This window comes from Carassius carassius, chromosome 21 (genome assembly GCF_963082965.1).
Source record: "Carassius carassius chromosome 21, fCarCar2.1, whole genome shotgun sequence".
Lineage (NCBI taxonomy): Eukaryota > Metazoa > Chordata > Actinopteri > Cypriniformes > Cyprinidae > Carassius > Carassius carassius.
In genome coordinates this window covers 245,462-260,054 of record NC_081775.1, presented here as the reverse complement: position 1 = coordinate 260,054, position 14,593 = coordinate 245,462, and the positions used below count along the sequence as shown (strand labels likewise).

At 37.8% G+C, this 14,593-nt stretch overlaps 1 protein-coding gene across 3 annotated transcripts in view; it reads left to right on the top strand.

Moving 5' to 3' along the window:
• prickle2a (prickle homolog 2a) overlaps positions 1 to 14,593 on the top strand; it is a 152,629-nt gene that overhangs the window by 123,119 nt on the left and 14,917 nt on the right. For all 3 annotated transcript variants that reach the window (XM_059502949.1, XM_059502947.1, XM_059502948.1), the window contains exons 4-6: positions 120 to 257; positions 593 to 796; positions 963 to 1,149. In XM_059502949.1, coding sequence (XP_059358932.1) covers positions 120 to 257; positions 593 to 796; positions 963 to 1,149 — 529 coding nt within the window. The remainder of the gene's footprint in view (positions 1 to 119; positions 258 to 592; positions 797 to 962; positions 1,150 to 14,593) is intronic.

The following is a 14,593-nucleotide window of genomic DNA, read 5'->3' as shown; positions in this document are numbered from 1 at the left end:
GTCACAGGTGTGTGTTCATCGGCATTATATAACACCACTGAATGAATCTCATCAAGTAAAAATTTACAGTAGTTGATCCTTGATGATGCTTACTTACTGATGATGTGTACTGATGTCAGGTTCGTTACTGTACCTCACTGGATGAAGAAGAAAAGCGGGAATTAAAGATCTTCAGTAACCAGCGAAAGCGAGACAATCTAGGCAGAGGCACTGTCCGACCTCTACCCCTCACTGTAACTGGAGCTATATGTAATCAGGTACATATATGAGTACTAAATAACACCACATATACCTTACCCAAGCCTGGCACACATTTATGACAAATATTAATCATTTATTGGAGATGCAAGCTTCCGTTTCTAACCCTTGTCATTTCACTGATAGTCACTATGTGGCCACCACAAGTAAAGTTAAACATTGACTGATCACCCAGTAAATTACTTGTCGGGACTAGTGAACAGGATTAGGAAAAATGAATAGCCATGCAAACCCTAGATGTAGTAAAAATGTTTTAGTATATTTTTCAGTAATGATTACACTTTGCATGTTACAATCAGAGGCTGCAAAATGACATCATGTCCTTGTCACACAGTGTGGAGACCAGATCAACGGTGGTGACATTGCAGTGTTTGCCTCACGGGTTGGCCATGGCCTATGTTGGCACCCTCACTGTTTCGTGTGCTGTGTGTGCTCTGAGCTATTGGTAGATCTCATCTACTTCCACCTGGATGGCAAGATCTACTGTGGCCGCCACCATGCTGAACGACTTAAGCCACGTTGCTCAGCATGTGATGAGGTAAGCCAACAGTGTCAAGTCAAAGCATCTGTCCACTGGCTGAAATCAACCTTGATACTGTTAGCATGCCTACACATTTCCTGTAGCTTACATTTGACAAGTCAGTACCTCGAAGCCTTGCTTCAGAATATAAAACTCCTAACTTAATTTGTATCTCTTTTTGTAGATCATCTTTGCAGATGAGTGCACAGAAGCAGAGGGGCAGCACTGGCACATGAGACATTTCTGCTGTTATGAGTGTGATGCACCACTAGGGGGTCAGCGTTACATCATGCGTGAGGGACATCCTCACTGCTGCAACTGCTTTGAGTCACTTTATGCAGAATACTGTGACTCTTGTGGAGAGCACATAGGTAAGGAAGGACGTCCATGAATCTTGTTTTTTTTTCCTCACTCATTACAGTACAACTACTTCTGGGATTTTATTTTATTCAGGTAGAATAATAAAAAAGGATCCCACAAATGAGTGCTGCAAATCATTACTGCATGGAGCAAAATGAACAAATATAATAAACATGTTTTTTTTTTTGTTTTTTTTCTAATATCACAGTAGAATACACACATACCCACATATCTTATGGCTATCTATAAATGAATGGATGCACATACAATAATTTCTAGTCTCCATGACATGAATCTGCTGTTGTGTTTCCTTAGACTGCTATTTTTTTTATTTTTCACAAACTTAAGCCGTTTGATAATTTTTACTCAGCCCTAAATTACAGATTACATTTACAAGTATGGTTGGACTGCATTTGTTTCAGAGAGTCACCCCTCATCTGAATATATCTACTTCCCTACTATATAGTAATAATAATAATAATAATAATGCAGTTAAAGTGCTAGGGACAAAAATGTTTGTAAAACAATAATTAACCACAAGTTTAATTAACAATTGAGCATTTTATTTATAAAACTAGTGTAGATATGCATCTACAAAAAAAAAATAAAAAATAAAAAATAATAATAATAAAAAAACCACAGAGGGTGCATAAGTTTTATGAAGAAAAGGGAGTTCAGCCAAACACTTTTTATTTCAAACAAGTATCAGAGGAGCTGGTACTATAAAAAAAATGGCTAAATCTTTCCAAGGCTACTACACCCCTGCCAGATTTCTTAAGGATGCTGCTGAAATAATCACTCCTGTCATAACTTATCTTATTAAATTATCTATTGATAAAAATCATTTCCCCAGTAAATTTAAGGTGGCAAGAGTGATACCTTTATTTAAAAAGGGGCCTAAATTTGATCCTGGAAATTTTCACCCTTTATCTATCTTGTTCAATATCAAAAATTGTGGAAAGGATCATTTATGAGCAAATAGACAGTTATTTAGCAGAACATAACCTTTTATTTTATCTTCCAATCAGGTTTTAGAAAGGCCCATTCCACTGATACCTCTCTGCTTTATCTAACAGACTTTATTAGTAAAGAGGTAGAAAAGGGGAATTATTGTGGCATGGTGTTAATAGACCTTCAAAAGGCCTTTGATACGGTTCAGTATGATGTCCTTTTGAACAAACTAAAAGCCCTAAGATTTTCTCCTGCATCTCTTCAGTGGGTGAGGTCATACCTGGTGGGCAGAGAACAGGTGGTAGATGTGGAAGGGTGCTTGTCCTCACCACTTAAATTAACTTGCGGAGTTCCCCAGGGGAGTTTTTTGGGTCCTCTCTTTTTTTATTATATGTCAATGATATGTCATCAGCTATAAACTGTAATTTGTTTTTATTTGTAGATGACTCAGCTATTCTAGTCTCTCGTAAAGACAAATCAGAGGTGGAAAGGCTGCTTAGTTCAGAACTCGTTAACCTCAGTGTTTGGCTAACAGACAACAAGTTGTCTATCCACCTTGGCAAAACAGAATCAATTCTTTTTGGGTCCAGAGATAAACTGAAAAAGGCTATGGGGTTTAGGGTAGTCATATGTAATGTTGAAATTACAGCCAAGGAAGCAGTAACTTACTTGGGCTGTATATTAGATAACAAACTATCAGGGGAGCTTATGGCTCGAAAAATTATCTCAAAGGTAAGTAAAGGACTAAGTTCCTGGCAAGAATATCCAGCCTCTTAGATAGTAAAACATTAAAAATCCTGGCTGATGTGCTTGTTCAATGTCATCTTGACTATGCCTGTACATCTTGGTACACAGGCACTACTAAAGGTCTTAAAGACAAGCTACAGAGCTGTCAAAATAAACTAATCAGAGTGATCCTTAAATTACATCATGGAACTGATCTTCTTCCTGACAATTTCTCAATTCTTGGGTGTCTCAGAGTGGAGGAGAGGGTTTCTCAACTTAAACTGTGTTTAGTTTATAAGATAAGAAATAATCTGGCACCCAAGTATTTATGTGATTACTTTTCAAAAATTAGTGATACACACAATTACTGCACCAGGGGGAGTTCGACATATTACAGGCCCTGCCGCTTTAAGAGCTGTGTGGGAAAGTACTCTTTCCTATACTCTGCAGCTGTCTTGTGGAATGGTTTACCTTTAAACCTTAAACTGTTGAGCTCTTCCTATTATCATTTTAAATCTTCAATAACAAATTGGTTATTAAACTTATAAAGAGAAGAAAAAAAGGAAATAGAAATCTTTGAAGTAGTAGGAATATTGTATTGTCTGCTTGTGTGTCTGCTTGTCTTTTGGGAATTTAGTCCTTGTTTCTTTTTCATTGTGTTTTTATTGTGTTTTTTTGTTTATTTATTTGTATTTTTATGCCCCCTTTCTTCATTGTCTTCAATGTTGTTAGTACATGTACTTTTACTCATCTTCCATCTTAAGGACCACAATGGAAACAAGCCTATGGGCTTTTTGTGTTTTTATCCCTTTGAACCCTTTTGTTGATTGTTGTTGTTCAATAAAGTATTCAATCAATCAATCAAACAAACATCTTAAATTCCAATACTGCTCACAAATAGGGTTGGGTACCAAAACCCAATGGAACCGGTATGAACCGAACCAATTCACAACATATATTCCGATGCCTCATTTCAGTGCCTTTTAAATTCCTGAGTGTTTCACTTTGATAGTGAAATTGCATAAGTTAGCATAATCAATGACTAAAACATTGTCTAGTAAATGGAGAATGAAAGGCAATTTAGAATTATTTAGTAAAATCCAGCAAAGCGCCTTGGCCAGGTTGTCGAATATGCAAGGGCTGCTTTTACATCTTATTTATTGTGCCAGCTAACTCAGAGGAGATGCCACTGTTATATTATGTGATATCTGCCTTGCTAAGACAAGCACCTTTGCCTGCTAACTTAATAAGTTTAATGGCTTGAATCGATTGTTGAATAAGCAAGAGACAAAGGTTCTGAGGGAATAAGGTCATTAATACTTTTGATGCCAAACGTGGAATGAGGTACTGATAGATAACAATTAATCGTTTTTTCCCTGAATATTTCCTATTGGCAATTCCAAATGCAAATTTTTTAAAAAAGCGGTTTGTTGAAAAGCCCGATCCTGTATCCTTTATTGACTTCTTTTGTAAAAAAGTTCATACACAACCTGGGATTCTTTTCTTGCGGATTGAAAAATGGGCAAGGTATGAGAAGCCATCTGAAAAACCATTGATTAGTCCCTTTAATAGTTAAAACACATAACAATGATTTGGATCCTTTTTAAGAGCTTTGGAGAGCTCTTGGACATTAACAGGAGTCTTTATTTCTTTTTTGTGAAATGTGTGAGACGTGGGCATGCAAATTTCAGGTGGCTGTTGTAAGGGAAACAGGTAAATTTAGCTAAAAGGGAATAATTTAAGATTTTACAGGGAATTTGGACAGATTCACTGTCTTACGTCTGATCACTGAGACGGCCAGCGATTTATTGAACGAGCCTTTCTGCAATGGATATTAATATCCAAAGTATAGTGAAAACACTATTAATTAGCACAGTAACAAGATCGGCAGTTTAAGATATTAACTTGTAAGCACAAAACACAAGATACCTCTCGTTTCAATATGAACAAGGCTTTATTAGATAAATCTAAGACATATAAACTAATCTAACACATAAGCACACATACTCAAACAATTCATATAAGTTGCAGGAGGAGAGAAAGCTAGGACAGAATGAGTCTAAATGTGAAATCCCAAGTTTACAACAATACGTGAAATTGCATAAACATGAACAACCACCAATCACTAAATTAACCCTCGCATTGAGTTCCTAAATGAGGCTAAAATTATATTAGATACACCAGCACAGCTCAGAGTCTGGAGGCAAGTTACTTGCATTCCCTGTGTAAAGGGGGTTCCCTTTGTTGGCGTTAAAAAAGGGGTTTCCCGAGGTTGCTGATTGGCTGGAAGTTCAGTAGTCGTTGAAGTGACTTTTTGGGAAGGTTGTTGTCTGATGTTGTGGAGTTGTGGGCTGGTTGCAGTTTTAGGTGGGCACTCGAGGTCAGACTCAGAGACACAGCATTACAAAACTTAACTCAGAACACAAAACTCTCAATGGAAAAGAAACAAACTCAAGTAAAAGAACAGAAGTAAAGTTTGACGAGACTAGGTGGTGTTTCTTCTCATCGTGGCTAAGTAGTAGCAGGCGTGCAAGCCGAAGCACGTTGGAACAGCGCACAAAGAATGCAAATAGTAATGGCAAAAAGCATTGCTATAAGTAATGACTAAAAGCAAAAGCTAAGAGCAGGCATGACTAAAAGCAAAAGCTAAAAGAAAAAGCTAAAAGCAAAAGCTAAAAAATACAATTTGATGGTGTCCTGAGTATTAACAGTAGGTGGACAACCAAAATGGGCATTTTGGGTATACAAGAAACAGGTAAATTTAGGCTATTTAACATGCACTGTGACATTTTACCCTTTTTAACATATAAACTCCTTGAGATTTTAAATTCAGTTTAATAGTATTGAAATTCAAGTTGAATTTAGTATTAAAAAAGGTTTTAATTGCTTAAATTATTTCTATGAATTAATAATATGTTATCATGTTTATTCTTGTAGAAAATAAGTGTTTATTCTTAAAAAAATGAGAGAAAGAATAAGGGATGATCCAAATATTTGTAATGTACAATAATATAGGCCTATGTCTGCCTGCAGTTAAAAAGTTATATATTTGTTTTGCTTCACCCATTTATGTAGGGTACAATTATTCTAAATAAATAAATAAATAATAATAATAATGTCATTTAAAAAAATTCCAAAATAAAGTAGTAAATTTTACCATTTTAGAATCGGGGTAGTAATTTCAACTGAAGGTCTATGAAACATTAGTCAAGGTTGCTTCTGATGTTTGTATTTGTACTTCAATATAATGAGCTCCAAGTTTTAGAATAGCCTTCACTAGTTTTTGTTGATGTTGTTGTTTTACTCTCTATTTAACAGCAATGAAACATGTCTTCCATCAGGTAGACTGTATGTTTTCCTGCCTTGCTAAATGTTGGCCTCATGATCAATAAGTTGTATTCGACTCAAACTGATTTTGTAAAATCATACCGACGACAGAGAACCTGGGTCAGTTAGCGCGAGTCATGCTCGCTGTACAGCGGGAGCAACTGATAGAGGATTCTGCTTGGTCTTAAAGCCTTCCTGAAACTCCTATGTTCACAAATAACAATGAATTTCGTAAAAATTCTGATACATTTTCAACTGATTATTTGTTATTATTATGGTCTTGTGAAAATAATAAAGTCAAAGTCAAAGTCACCTTTATTTATATAGCGCTTTAAACAAAATACATTGCGTCAAAGCAACTGAACAACATTCATTAGGAAAACAGTGTCAATAATGAAAAAATGATAGTTAAAGGCAGTTCATTATTGAATTCAGTTATATCATCTCTGTTCAATTAAATAGTGTCTGTGCATTTATTTGCAATCAAGTCAACGATATCGCTGTAGATGAAGTGTCCCCAACTAAGCAAGCCAGAGGCGACAGCGGCAAGGAACCGAAACTCCATCGGTGACAGAATGGAGAAAAAAACCTTGGGAGAAACCAGGCTCAGTTGGGGGGCCAGTTCTCCTCTGACCAGACAAAACCAGTAGTTCAATTCCAGGCTGCAGCAAAGTCAGATTGTGCAGAAGAATCATCTGTTTCCTGTGGTCTTGTCCTGGTGCTCCTCTGAGACAAGGTCTTTACAGGGGATCTGTATCTGGGGCTCTAGTTGTCCTGGTCTCCGCTGTCTTTCAGGGATGTAGAGGTCCTTTCTAGGTGCTGATCCAGCATCTGGTCTGGATACATACTGGATCCGGGTGACTGCAGTGACCCTCTGATCTGGACACAGACTGGATCTGGTGGCCACGGTGACCTCGGAAACAAAAGAGAAACAGACAAATATTAGCGTAGATGCCATTCTTTTAATGATGTAGCAAGTACATAGGGTGTTATGGGAAGTGTTTCCGGTTCCGGTTTACCTAATTAATGCAGCCTAAAAATCCTTTAACGGATTTGGATAATAAAAGCATATTAGTATGTTATGTGTATGCCAGGTTAAAGAGATGGGTCTTTAATCTAGATTTAAACTGCAAGAGTGTGTCTGCCTCCCGAACAATGTTAGGTAGGTTATTCCAGAGTTTAGACGCCAAATAGGAAAAGGATCTGCCGCCCGCAGTTGATTTTGATGTTCTAGGTATTATCAAATTGCCTGAGTTTTGAGAACGTAGCGGACGTAGAGGATTATAATGTAAAAGGAGCTCATTCAAATACTGAGGTGCTAAACCATTCAGGGCTTTATAGGTAATAAGCAATATTTTAAAATCTATACGATGCCTGATAGTGAGCCAGTGCAGTGTTGACAGGACCGGGCTAATATGGTCATACTTCCTGGTTCTAGTAAGAACTCTTGCTGCTGCATTTTGGACTAGCTGTAGTTTGTTTACTAAGCGTGCAGAACAACCACCCAATAAAGCATTACAATAATCTAACCTTGAGGTCATAAAAGCATGGATTAACATTTTTGCATTTGACATTGAGAGCATAGGCCGTAATTTAGATATATTTTTGAGATGGAAAAATGCAGTTTTACAAATGCTAGAAACGTGGCTTTCTAAGGAAAGATTGCGATCAAATAGCACACCTAGGTTCCTAACTGATGACGAAGAATTGACAGAGCAACCATCAAGTCTTAGACAGTGTTCTAGGTTATTACAAGCGGAGTTTTTAGGTCCTATAATTAACACCTCTGTTTTTTCAGAATTTAGCAGTAAGAAATTACTTGTCATCCAGTTTTTTATATCGACTAAGCAATCCATTAGTTTTTCAAATTGGTGTGTTTCACCGGGCTGCGAAGAAATATAGAGTTGAGTATCATCAGCATAACAGTGAAAGCTAGCACCATGTTTCCTGATGATATCTCCCAAGGGTAACATATAGAGCGTGAAGAGTAGCGGCCCTAGTACTGAGCCTTGAGGTACTCCATACTGCACTTGTGATCGATAGGATACATCTTCATTCACTGCTACGAACTGATGGCGGTCATATAAGTACGATTTAAACCATGCTAATGCACTTCCACTGATGCCAACAAAGTGTTCAAGTCTATGCAAAAGAATTTTGTGGTCAATTGTGTCAAACGCAGCACTAAGATCCAATAAAACTAATAGAGAGATACACCCACGATCAGATGATAAGAGCAGATCATTTGTAACTCTAAGGAGAGCAGTCTCAGTACTATGATACGGTCTAAATCCTGACTGGAAATCCTCACATATACCATTTTTCTCTAAGAAGGAATATAATTGTGAGGATACCACCTTTTCTAGTATCTTGGACAGAAAAGGGAGATTCGAGATTGGTCTATAATTAACTAGTTCTTTGGGGTCAAGCTGTGGTTTTTTGATGAGAGGCTTAATAACAGCCAGTTTGAAGGTTTTGGGGACATATCCTAATGACAATGAGGAATTAATAATAGTCAGAAGAGGATCTATGACTTCTGGAAGCACCTCTATTAGGAGCTTAGATGGTATAGGGCAGGGATTAGCAACCTTTTCGGCATGACGTGCCATTTTTTATTTTTATGGTTAACCACTGTGCCAACACAGCCACCCCCCCCCCCCACCACACACACCCCGATATAATTCTGTATTTAAACGGTACATACACAATTTTTAATTATACGATAAAAAAACGTTTTTTAACGTTTAATCAACGTTAATGCACTGCTTTAATTGATGAACGTGCACACACAGACACACACACACAACACACACCACTCGCACACAGAGATCTGAGATCGTGCTGTGCAAAAAGTAGCATTCAGAGTGTTGTCACGCTACTTTTATTAATCGATACTGAATCGCTACATTATATTTCTCAACAACAAAGGGGCAAAATCGCTTCATTGTCTGCAGAGAGAGACAATTTACCCCCCCCCCCCACTTTCTTTCTCTCAAAATGGCCATATTTCAGAAAATTTTTCATCACTGGATATAGCTTTAGGTCATTTAACATTTCTATGGTAAAACGTATTATTAAAAGTTGACTAATGTTAATTGATTTGCAGCTTCATCTTACCTCACTCTCTTTAACGTTAAACTGACGCTTCGCGCTCTGCTTCTGTGAACAGTAAACCCCGCCTACTTTGATCTGATTGGCCATCTCAGTCATTTTGACATTGACGAGTGCTGTTAGACCGAGGCTTTGATCTGAAGCACCTAGTATGTGCAGTGTTTGCACGTGCATCCATGCAAGTTAATTCTCACACTTTAATAGTATTTGTAGCTCCTAACAGGCTGTGTGACTATGAGAAGTTATTACATCAAACTGTACGTCATTATACAGTTTTCCTTATTGCTTGCGTGCCAGCGATTATCCCTCTGCGTGCCACTGTTGGCACGCGTGCCGTAGGTTGCCAACCCCTGGTATAGGGTCTAACATACATGTTGTTGGTTTAGATGATTTAACAAGTTTATACAATTCTTCCTCTCCTATAGTAGAGAATGAGTGGAACTGTTCCTCAGGGGGTCTATAGTGCACTGTGTGATATGATACTGTATCTGACAGCTGAATGGTTGCAATTTTATCTCTAATAGTATCGATTTTAGAAGTAAAGTAGTTCATAAAGTCATTACTGCTGTGATGTTGGGAAATGTCAACACTTGTTGAGGCTTTATTTTTCGTTAATTTAGCCACTGTATTGAATAAATACCTGGGGTTATGTTTGTTTTCTTCTAAAAGAGAAGAAAAGTAATCGGATCTAGCAGTTTTTAATGCTTTTCTGTAGGATATGTTACTTTCCCGCCAAGCAATACGAAATACCTCTAGTTTTGTTTTCCTCCAGCTGCGCTCCATTTTTCGGGTCTGCTCTCTTTAGGGTGCGAGTATGCTCATTATACCATGGTGTCAAACTGTTTTCCTTAACCTTCCTTAAGCCTAAAGGAGCAACTGTATTTAAAGTGCTAGAAAAGAGAGAGTCCATAGTTTCTGTTACATCATCAAGTTCTGAGGTTTTGGATATGCTAAGGAATTTGGATACATCAGGAAGATAACTTAAAAAGCAGTCTTTTGTGTTAGAAGTGATGGTTCTTCCATACTTGTAACAAGAAGTAGGATTTACAATTTTGGCTATATGAAGTTTGCACAGAACTAAATAATGATCTGAGATATCATCACTTGGCTGAATAATTTCAACACCATCAACATCAATTCCATGTGACAGTATTAAATCTAGAGTATGATTTCGACAATGAGTAGGTCCTGAAACGTGTTGTCTAATCCCAATAGAGTTCAGAATGTCTATAAATGCTGATCCCAATGCATCGTTTTCATTATCAACATGGATATTAAAATCACCAACTATTAAGACTTTATCTGCAGCCAGAGCTAACTCGGATGTAAAATCACCAAACTCTTTAATAAAGTCTGTATGGTGCCCTGGTGGCCTGTATACAGTAGCCAGTACAAACATAACAGAGGATTTATCATTAACATTTGTTTCTCTGGATAATGTTATATGAAGCACCATTACTTCAAACGAGTTATACTTGAAGCCTGCTCTCTGAGAGATCCTGAAAACGTTGTTATAAATTGAAGCAACACCTCCACCATTGCCTTTTAGACGCGGCTCATGTTTATAACAGTAATCTTGGGGGGTGGACTCATTTAAAATAATGTAATCATCAGGTTTTAGCCAGGTTTCTGTCAAACAGAGTACATCTATATTATGATCAGTGATCATATTATTTACAAAAAGTGTTTTCGTAGAAAGGGATCTGATATTCAATAAGCCAAGCTTTATCATTTGTTTATCCATATTACTTCTGTTTTTTATTTGTTGAACCTCAATTAAATTGTTAATCTTAACTTGGTTTGGACGTTTTTTGTTTTTTCTAGTTCGGGGAACAGACACAGTCTCTATAGTGTGATATCTAGGTGAAAAAGTCTCTATGTGCTGAGAATTAACTGACCTCTGTGACGGGAGGCAGCTAGCAGACGGTCGGTTTAGCCAGTCTGTCTGCTTCCTGACCTGGGCCCCAGTTAGTCAAGTATAAACACGAAGACTATTTGCCAAATTTCTAGAGAGAAGAGTGGCGCCACCCCAGGAGGGATGAAGACAATCTCTTTTAAGCAGGTCAGGTCTGCCCCAAAAGCTTGTCCAATTGTCTATGAAACCTATGTTATTCTGTGGGCACCACTTAGACATCCAGCCATTGAGTGATGACAATCTGCTATGCATCTCATCACCACTGTAAGCAGGGAGGGGACCAGAGCATATTACAGTGTCTGACATCGTGCTTGCAAGTTCACACACCTCTTTAATGTTATTTTTAGTGATCTCCGACTGGCGAAGTCGAACATCATTAGCGCCGGCATGAATAACAATCTTACTGTATTTATGTTTAGCATTAGCCAGCACTTTTAAAGTTGCCAAGATGTCAGGCGCTCTGGCTCCCGGTAAACATTTGACTATGGTGGCTGGTGTCTCTATATTCACGTTCCGTACAATAGAATCACCAATAACTAGAGCACTTTCATCAGGTCTCTCAGTGGGTGCATCACTGAGTGGGGAGAACCTGTTTAATGTTTTGATCGGAACAGAAGAGCGGTGTTTTGACCCACGACTACGCTGCCTCACCGTCACCCAGTTGACCTGCTGCAAGGGCTCTGTTTCCGGAACCGAACAATGTACAGGAATCCCTGAGCTAGACGCATCCAAAGCCATATCTAGAGCCCTAACATTCTTACTGTCCTCAATTAAAGTTTGGATGCGTGTCTCTAATTCTGAAATCTTCTCTGTCAACTCTGTCCCTGCATTTATCACATGTGAATCCCTCATCAGCGACAGAGATAGATAAACTGTACATGTGGCAAGAGGTGCAAGAAACAATGATAGGAGAAGCCATTACTCACCGTGCTTGATGAAACTTCTTACTGCGGTTGTTTGATGAACTTGTGAAAAACTGGAGCGAGAGGAGAAAAGAATACAGCGATAGGTTCGAATGAAGACGCTAATGACAAGCTAACGAGTGCTAACGCTTTGCAGGTGTACTGCACTCACGGAAATAAAATAAATAAAAAAATACCAGATTTTTTGGAGACATTATATTTTGTTCGTTTTTTAGTTTTTGTTGTATTTACAATGTATTTAAAATATAAATTAAAATATATAGCCTAATATTTGAGAATATTGACATTTTGCATATTAATCCATGTAGCGTAGCTCACTAAAATAGACTACCACTTTTAATGCTCAGATGCATAGTAAACCACCATTTACTTAGAATAATATGACACATAATTCATATTATATAAATAATACAGCACACCTATTAAATGTCTTCAATCTAAAATATGGTGTAATACTGTGTAGCTTAGAGAAAATATGATTTGTCCTGCTTGAATTCATTCTAAGAAATGCACATAACTTCATAAGTACTAAACTTTCATCTGTGAATATTAAATATTTTAACTACAGTGTTTCTCTTTTATTTTCCCCGACTGCAGCCATCAAATGTAACACATCGTTTAGGCAAAGCTGACGGCTATTTGTGAAAATGTGCTTTAATGGGCTTGTTTGATAACTTGTGGTTAAAGTGGCCAAAAGCTGCAAATGCAATTTGCAGACGCGTCGGCGGCGGCACTCGCAGCGGCAGAAAGCACATTTTGGTTGGCCACCTACTGTAAACTGGCCTTTTGGCCAAACCTCAAATGTTGTCTTGACCAATTAGATATTGTCTCTGCTCAGGGTGTTGCAATGTTTGTCCTGCCTGTTCATAAACCATATGTTCTCTTATCTTATCAATCACAAATTTTCCCAATGTTGCAGGGTATAATTTTGGACATGATTCCTATAACAAGAATATGATACATTTGACAAATAATAGATTGTCAGAAACATTTCAAGCAAGAAGATTCAAATACACATATTAAACATGAATATGAATCCTTAAGCTATCCAATAGTTATTAAGAAGACATACACAATAAGTGATTAGAAACATGAAAGTCAAATGTGTGGGTTACATATATGATATGGAGTTAAGCAATGAACTGGTATTTGTTTATAAGTCTTTTTTAGTTCATTCTGGTGCATCTGCATCTTTAAAAGACATTATTTGACATAAGGACGTTCTGTGGAGACCAGAGGTTAAAAGGTCCCATAAGGAATTTCAGTCTGGTTCTTTTCTTCTAGATTGGGCAAGTCAATCCAAGGAGCTTGTGATCATGATTACTATCATGAATTTACATGTGATGGTCATGCTGTACATCTATTTGACCATCAATCTTGATTACTTGACCCAAATTTGACATTCTCCTTACTAAATTGGAATTGTCAATAATTGTTCTTTTGTTCTAATGTTGAAAGCTGTTCAAGCTGCTAGTTAGTGGACTTGCTTCCAACTTGTGGTGCTAGGAATTGATTTACAACATCCTGTTGTCTGTTGCCTTTCTGTGCAATTCAGCTCCCAATCGAGTCTTTAATTTGTCTGGTTCGGGTCTGATACCCTACACTGTTCCCACAAAAGCTGCAAACATTAAAGAATTTACAATTAGGTTGTGTACAGACTTTTTTTTATAAAATTAAAACATAAAGGAGTTTATCTTTCCATTTTCACCTGATCAGGAACAGAGGTACTTGAGACATCCTTTAATGGCGAAATCTTTGGGCACAAAGATGTTGTGTGAGAAAACTAACTGCAATGTCGACTGATAAGTCCCAGGTCAATGACTGACCAGTCAGGCATTGATTAAAACTCTGAAAGTACATGGCTGCTTTTTCGGAAAATAACATGATATTCATAGAATAAGGTACTTGTACCTCTGTAAGACATGGCAAGATGGAAGATGAGGGCGATGTATGTGTCTAATTCTTGTCTTCTCCCCAGATGGACTTTGCAAAGGATGTCTCTGAATAAACTGAAAGCGACATTAAATTCAGGCATAATTAAGCTCCTGGATAGCCTGGAAACATTGTCTTTTAAAACAACTGCAATGTCCCTGCAATCGACAACCATTCAGTTATTAGTATCCATGCAAAGCAGAATTTTGATTAAATTAATGTCTTTACCTGCTAGAATTTGGGCACACAGCTGTGGAGAAAAGGCAGCAGCTGGAGGGAAGAATGGCAATCCTGTAGGAGCAGCTGGCACGGTGGACCTGATTGTTCTCCTGGGGGGCAAAGTATCAGCTGTGTACACTTGGTGACTGAAGAGGTTACCAGGAAGTGAAAATTTGGAGGACTGTACACCCAGAAATGTAGGACATGGTGTAGAAATGCAACGCTGATCTTCCAGTGCTTGAATAATTTCGTCCATCTCGGAAAGCACTCCTTGAATAGATGTTAGAGCGGAAATAATTTGGTCATCTCTCTGTTGCGCAGAGATTTGGTTACTGTGCTATGGCTTGCATT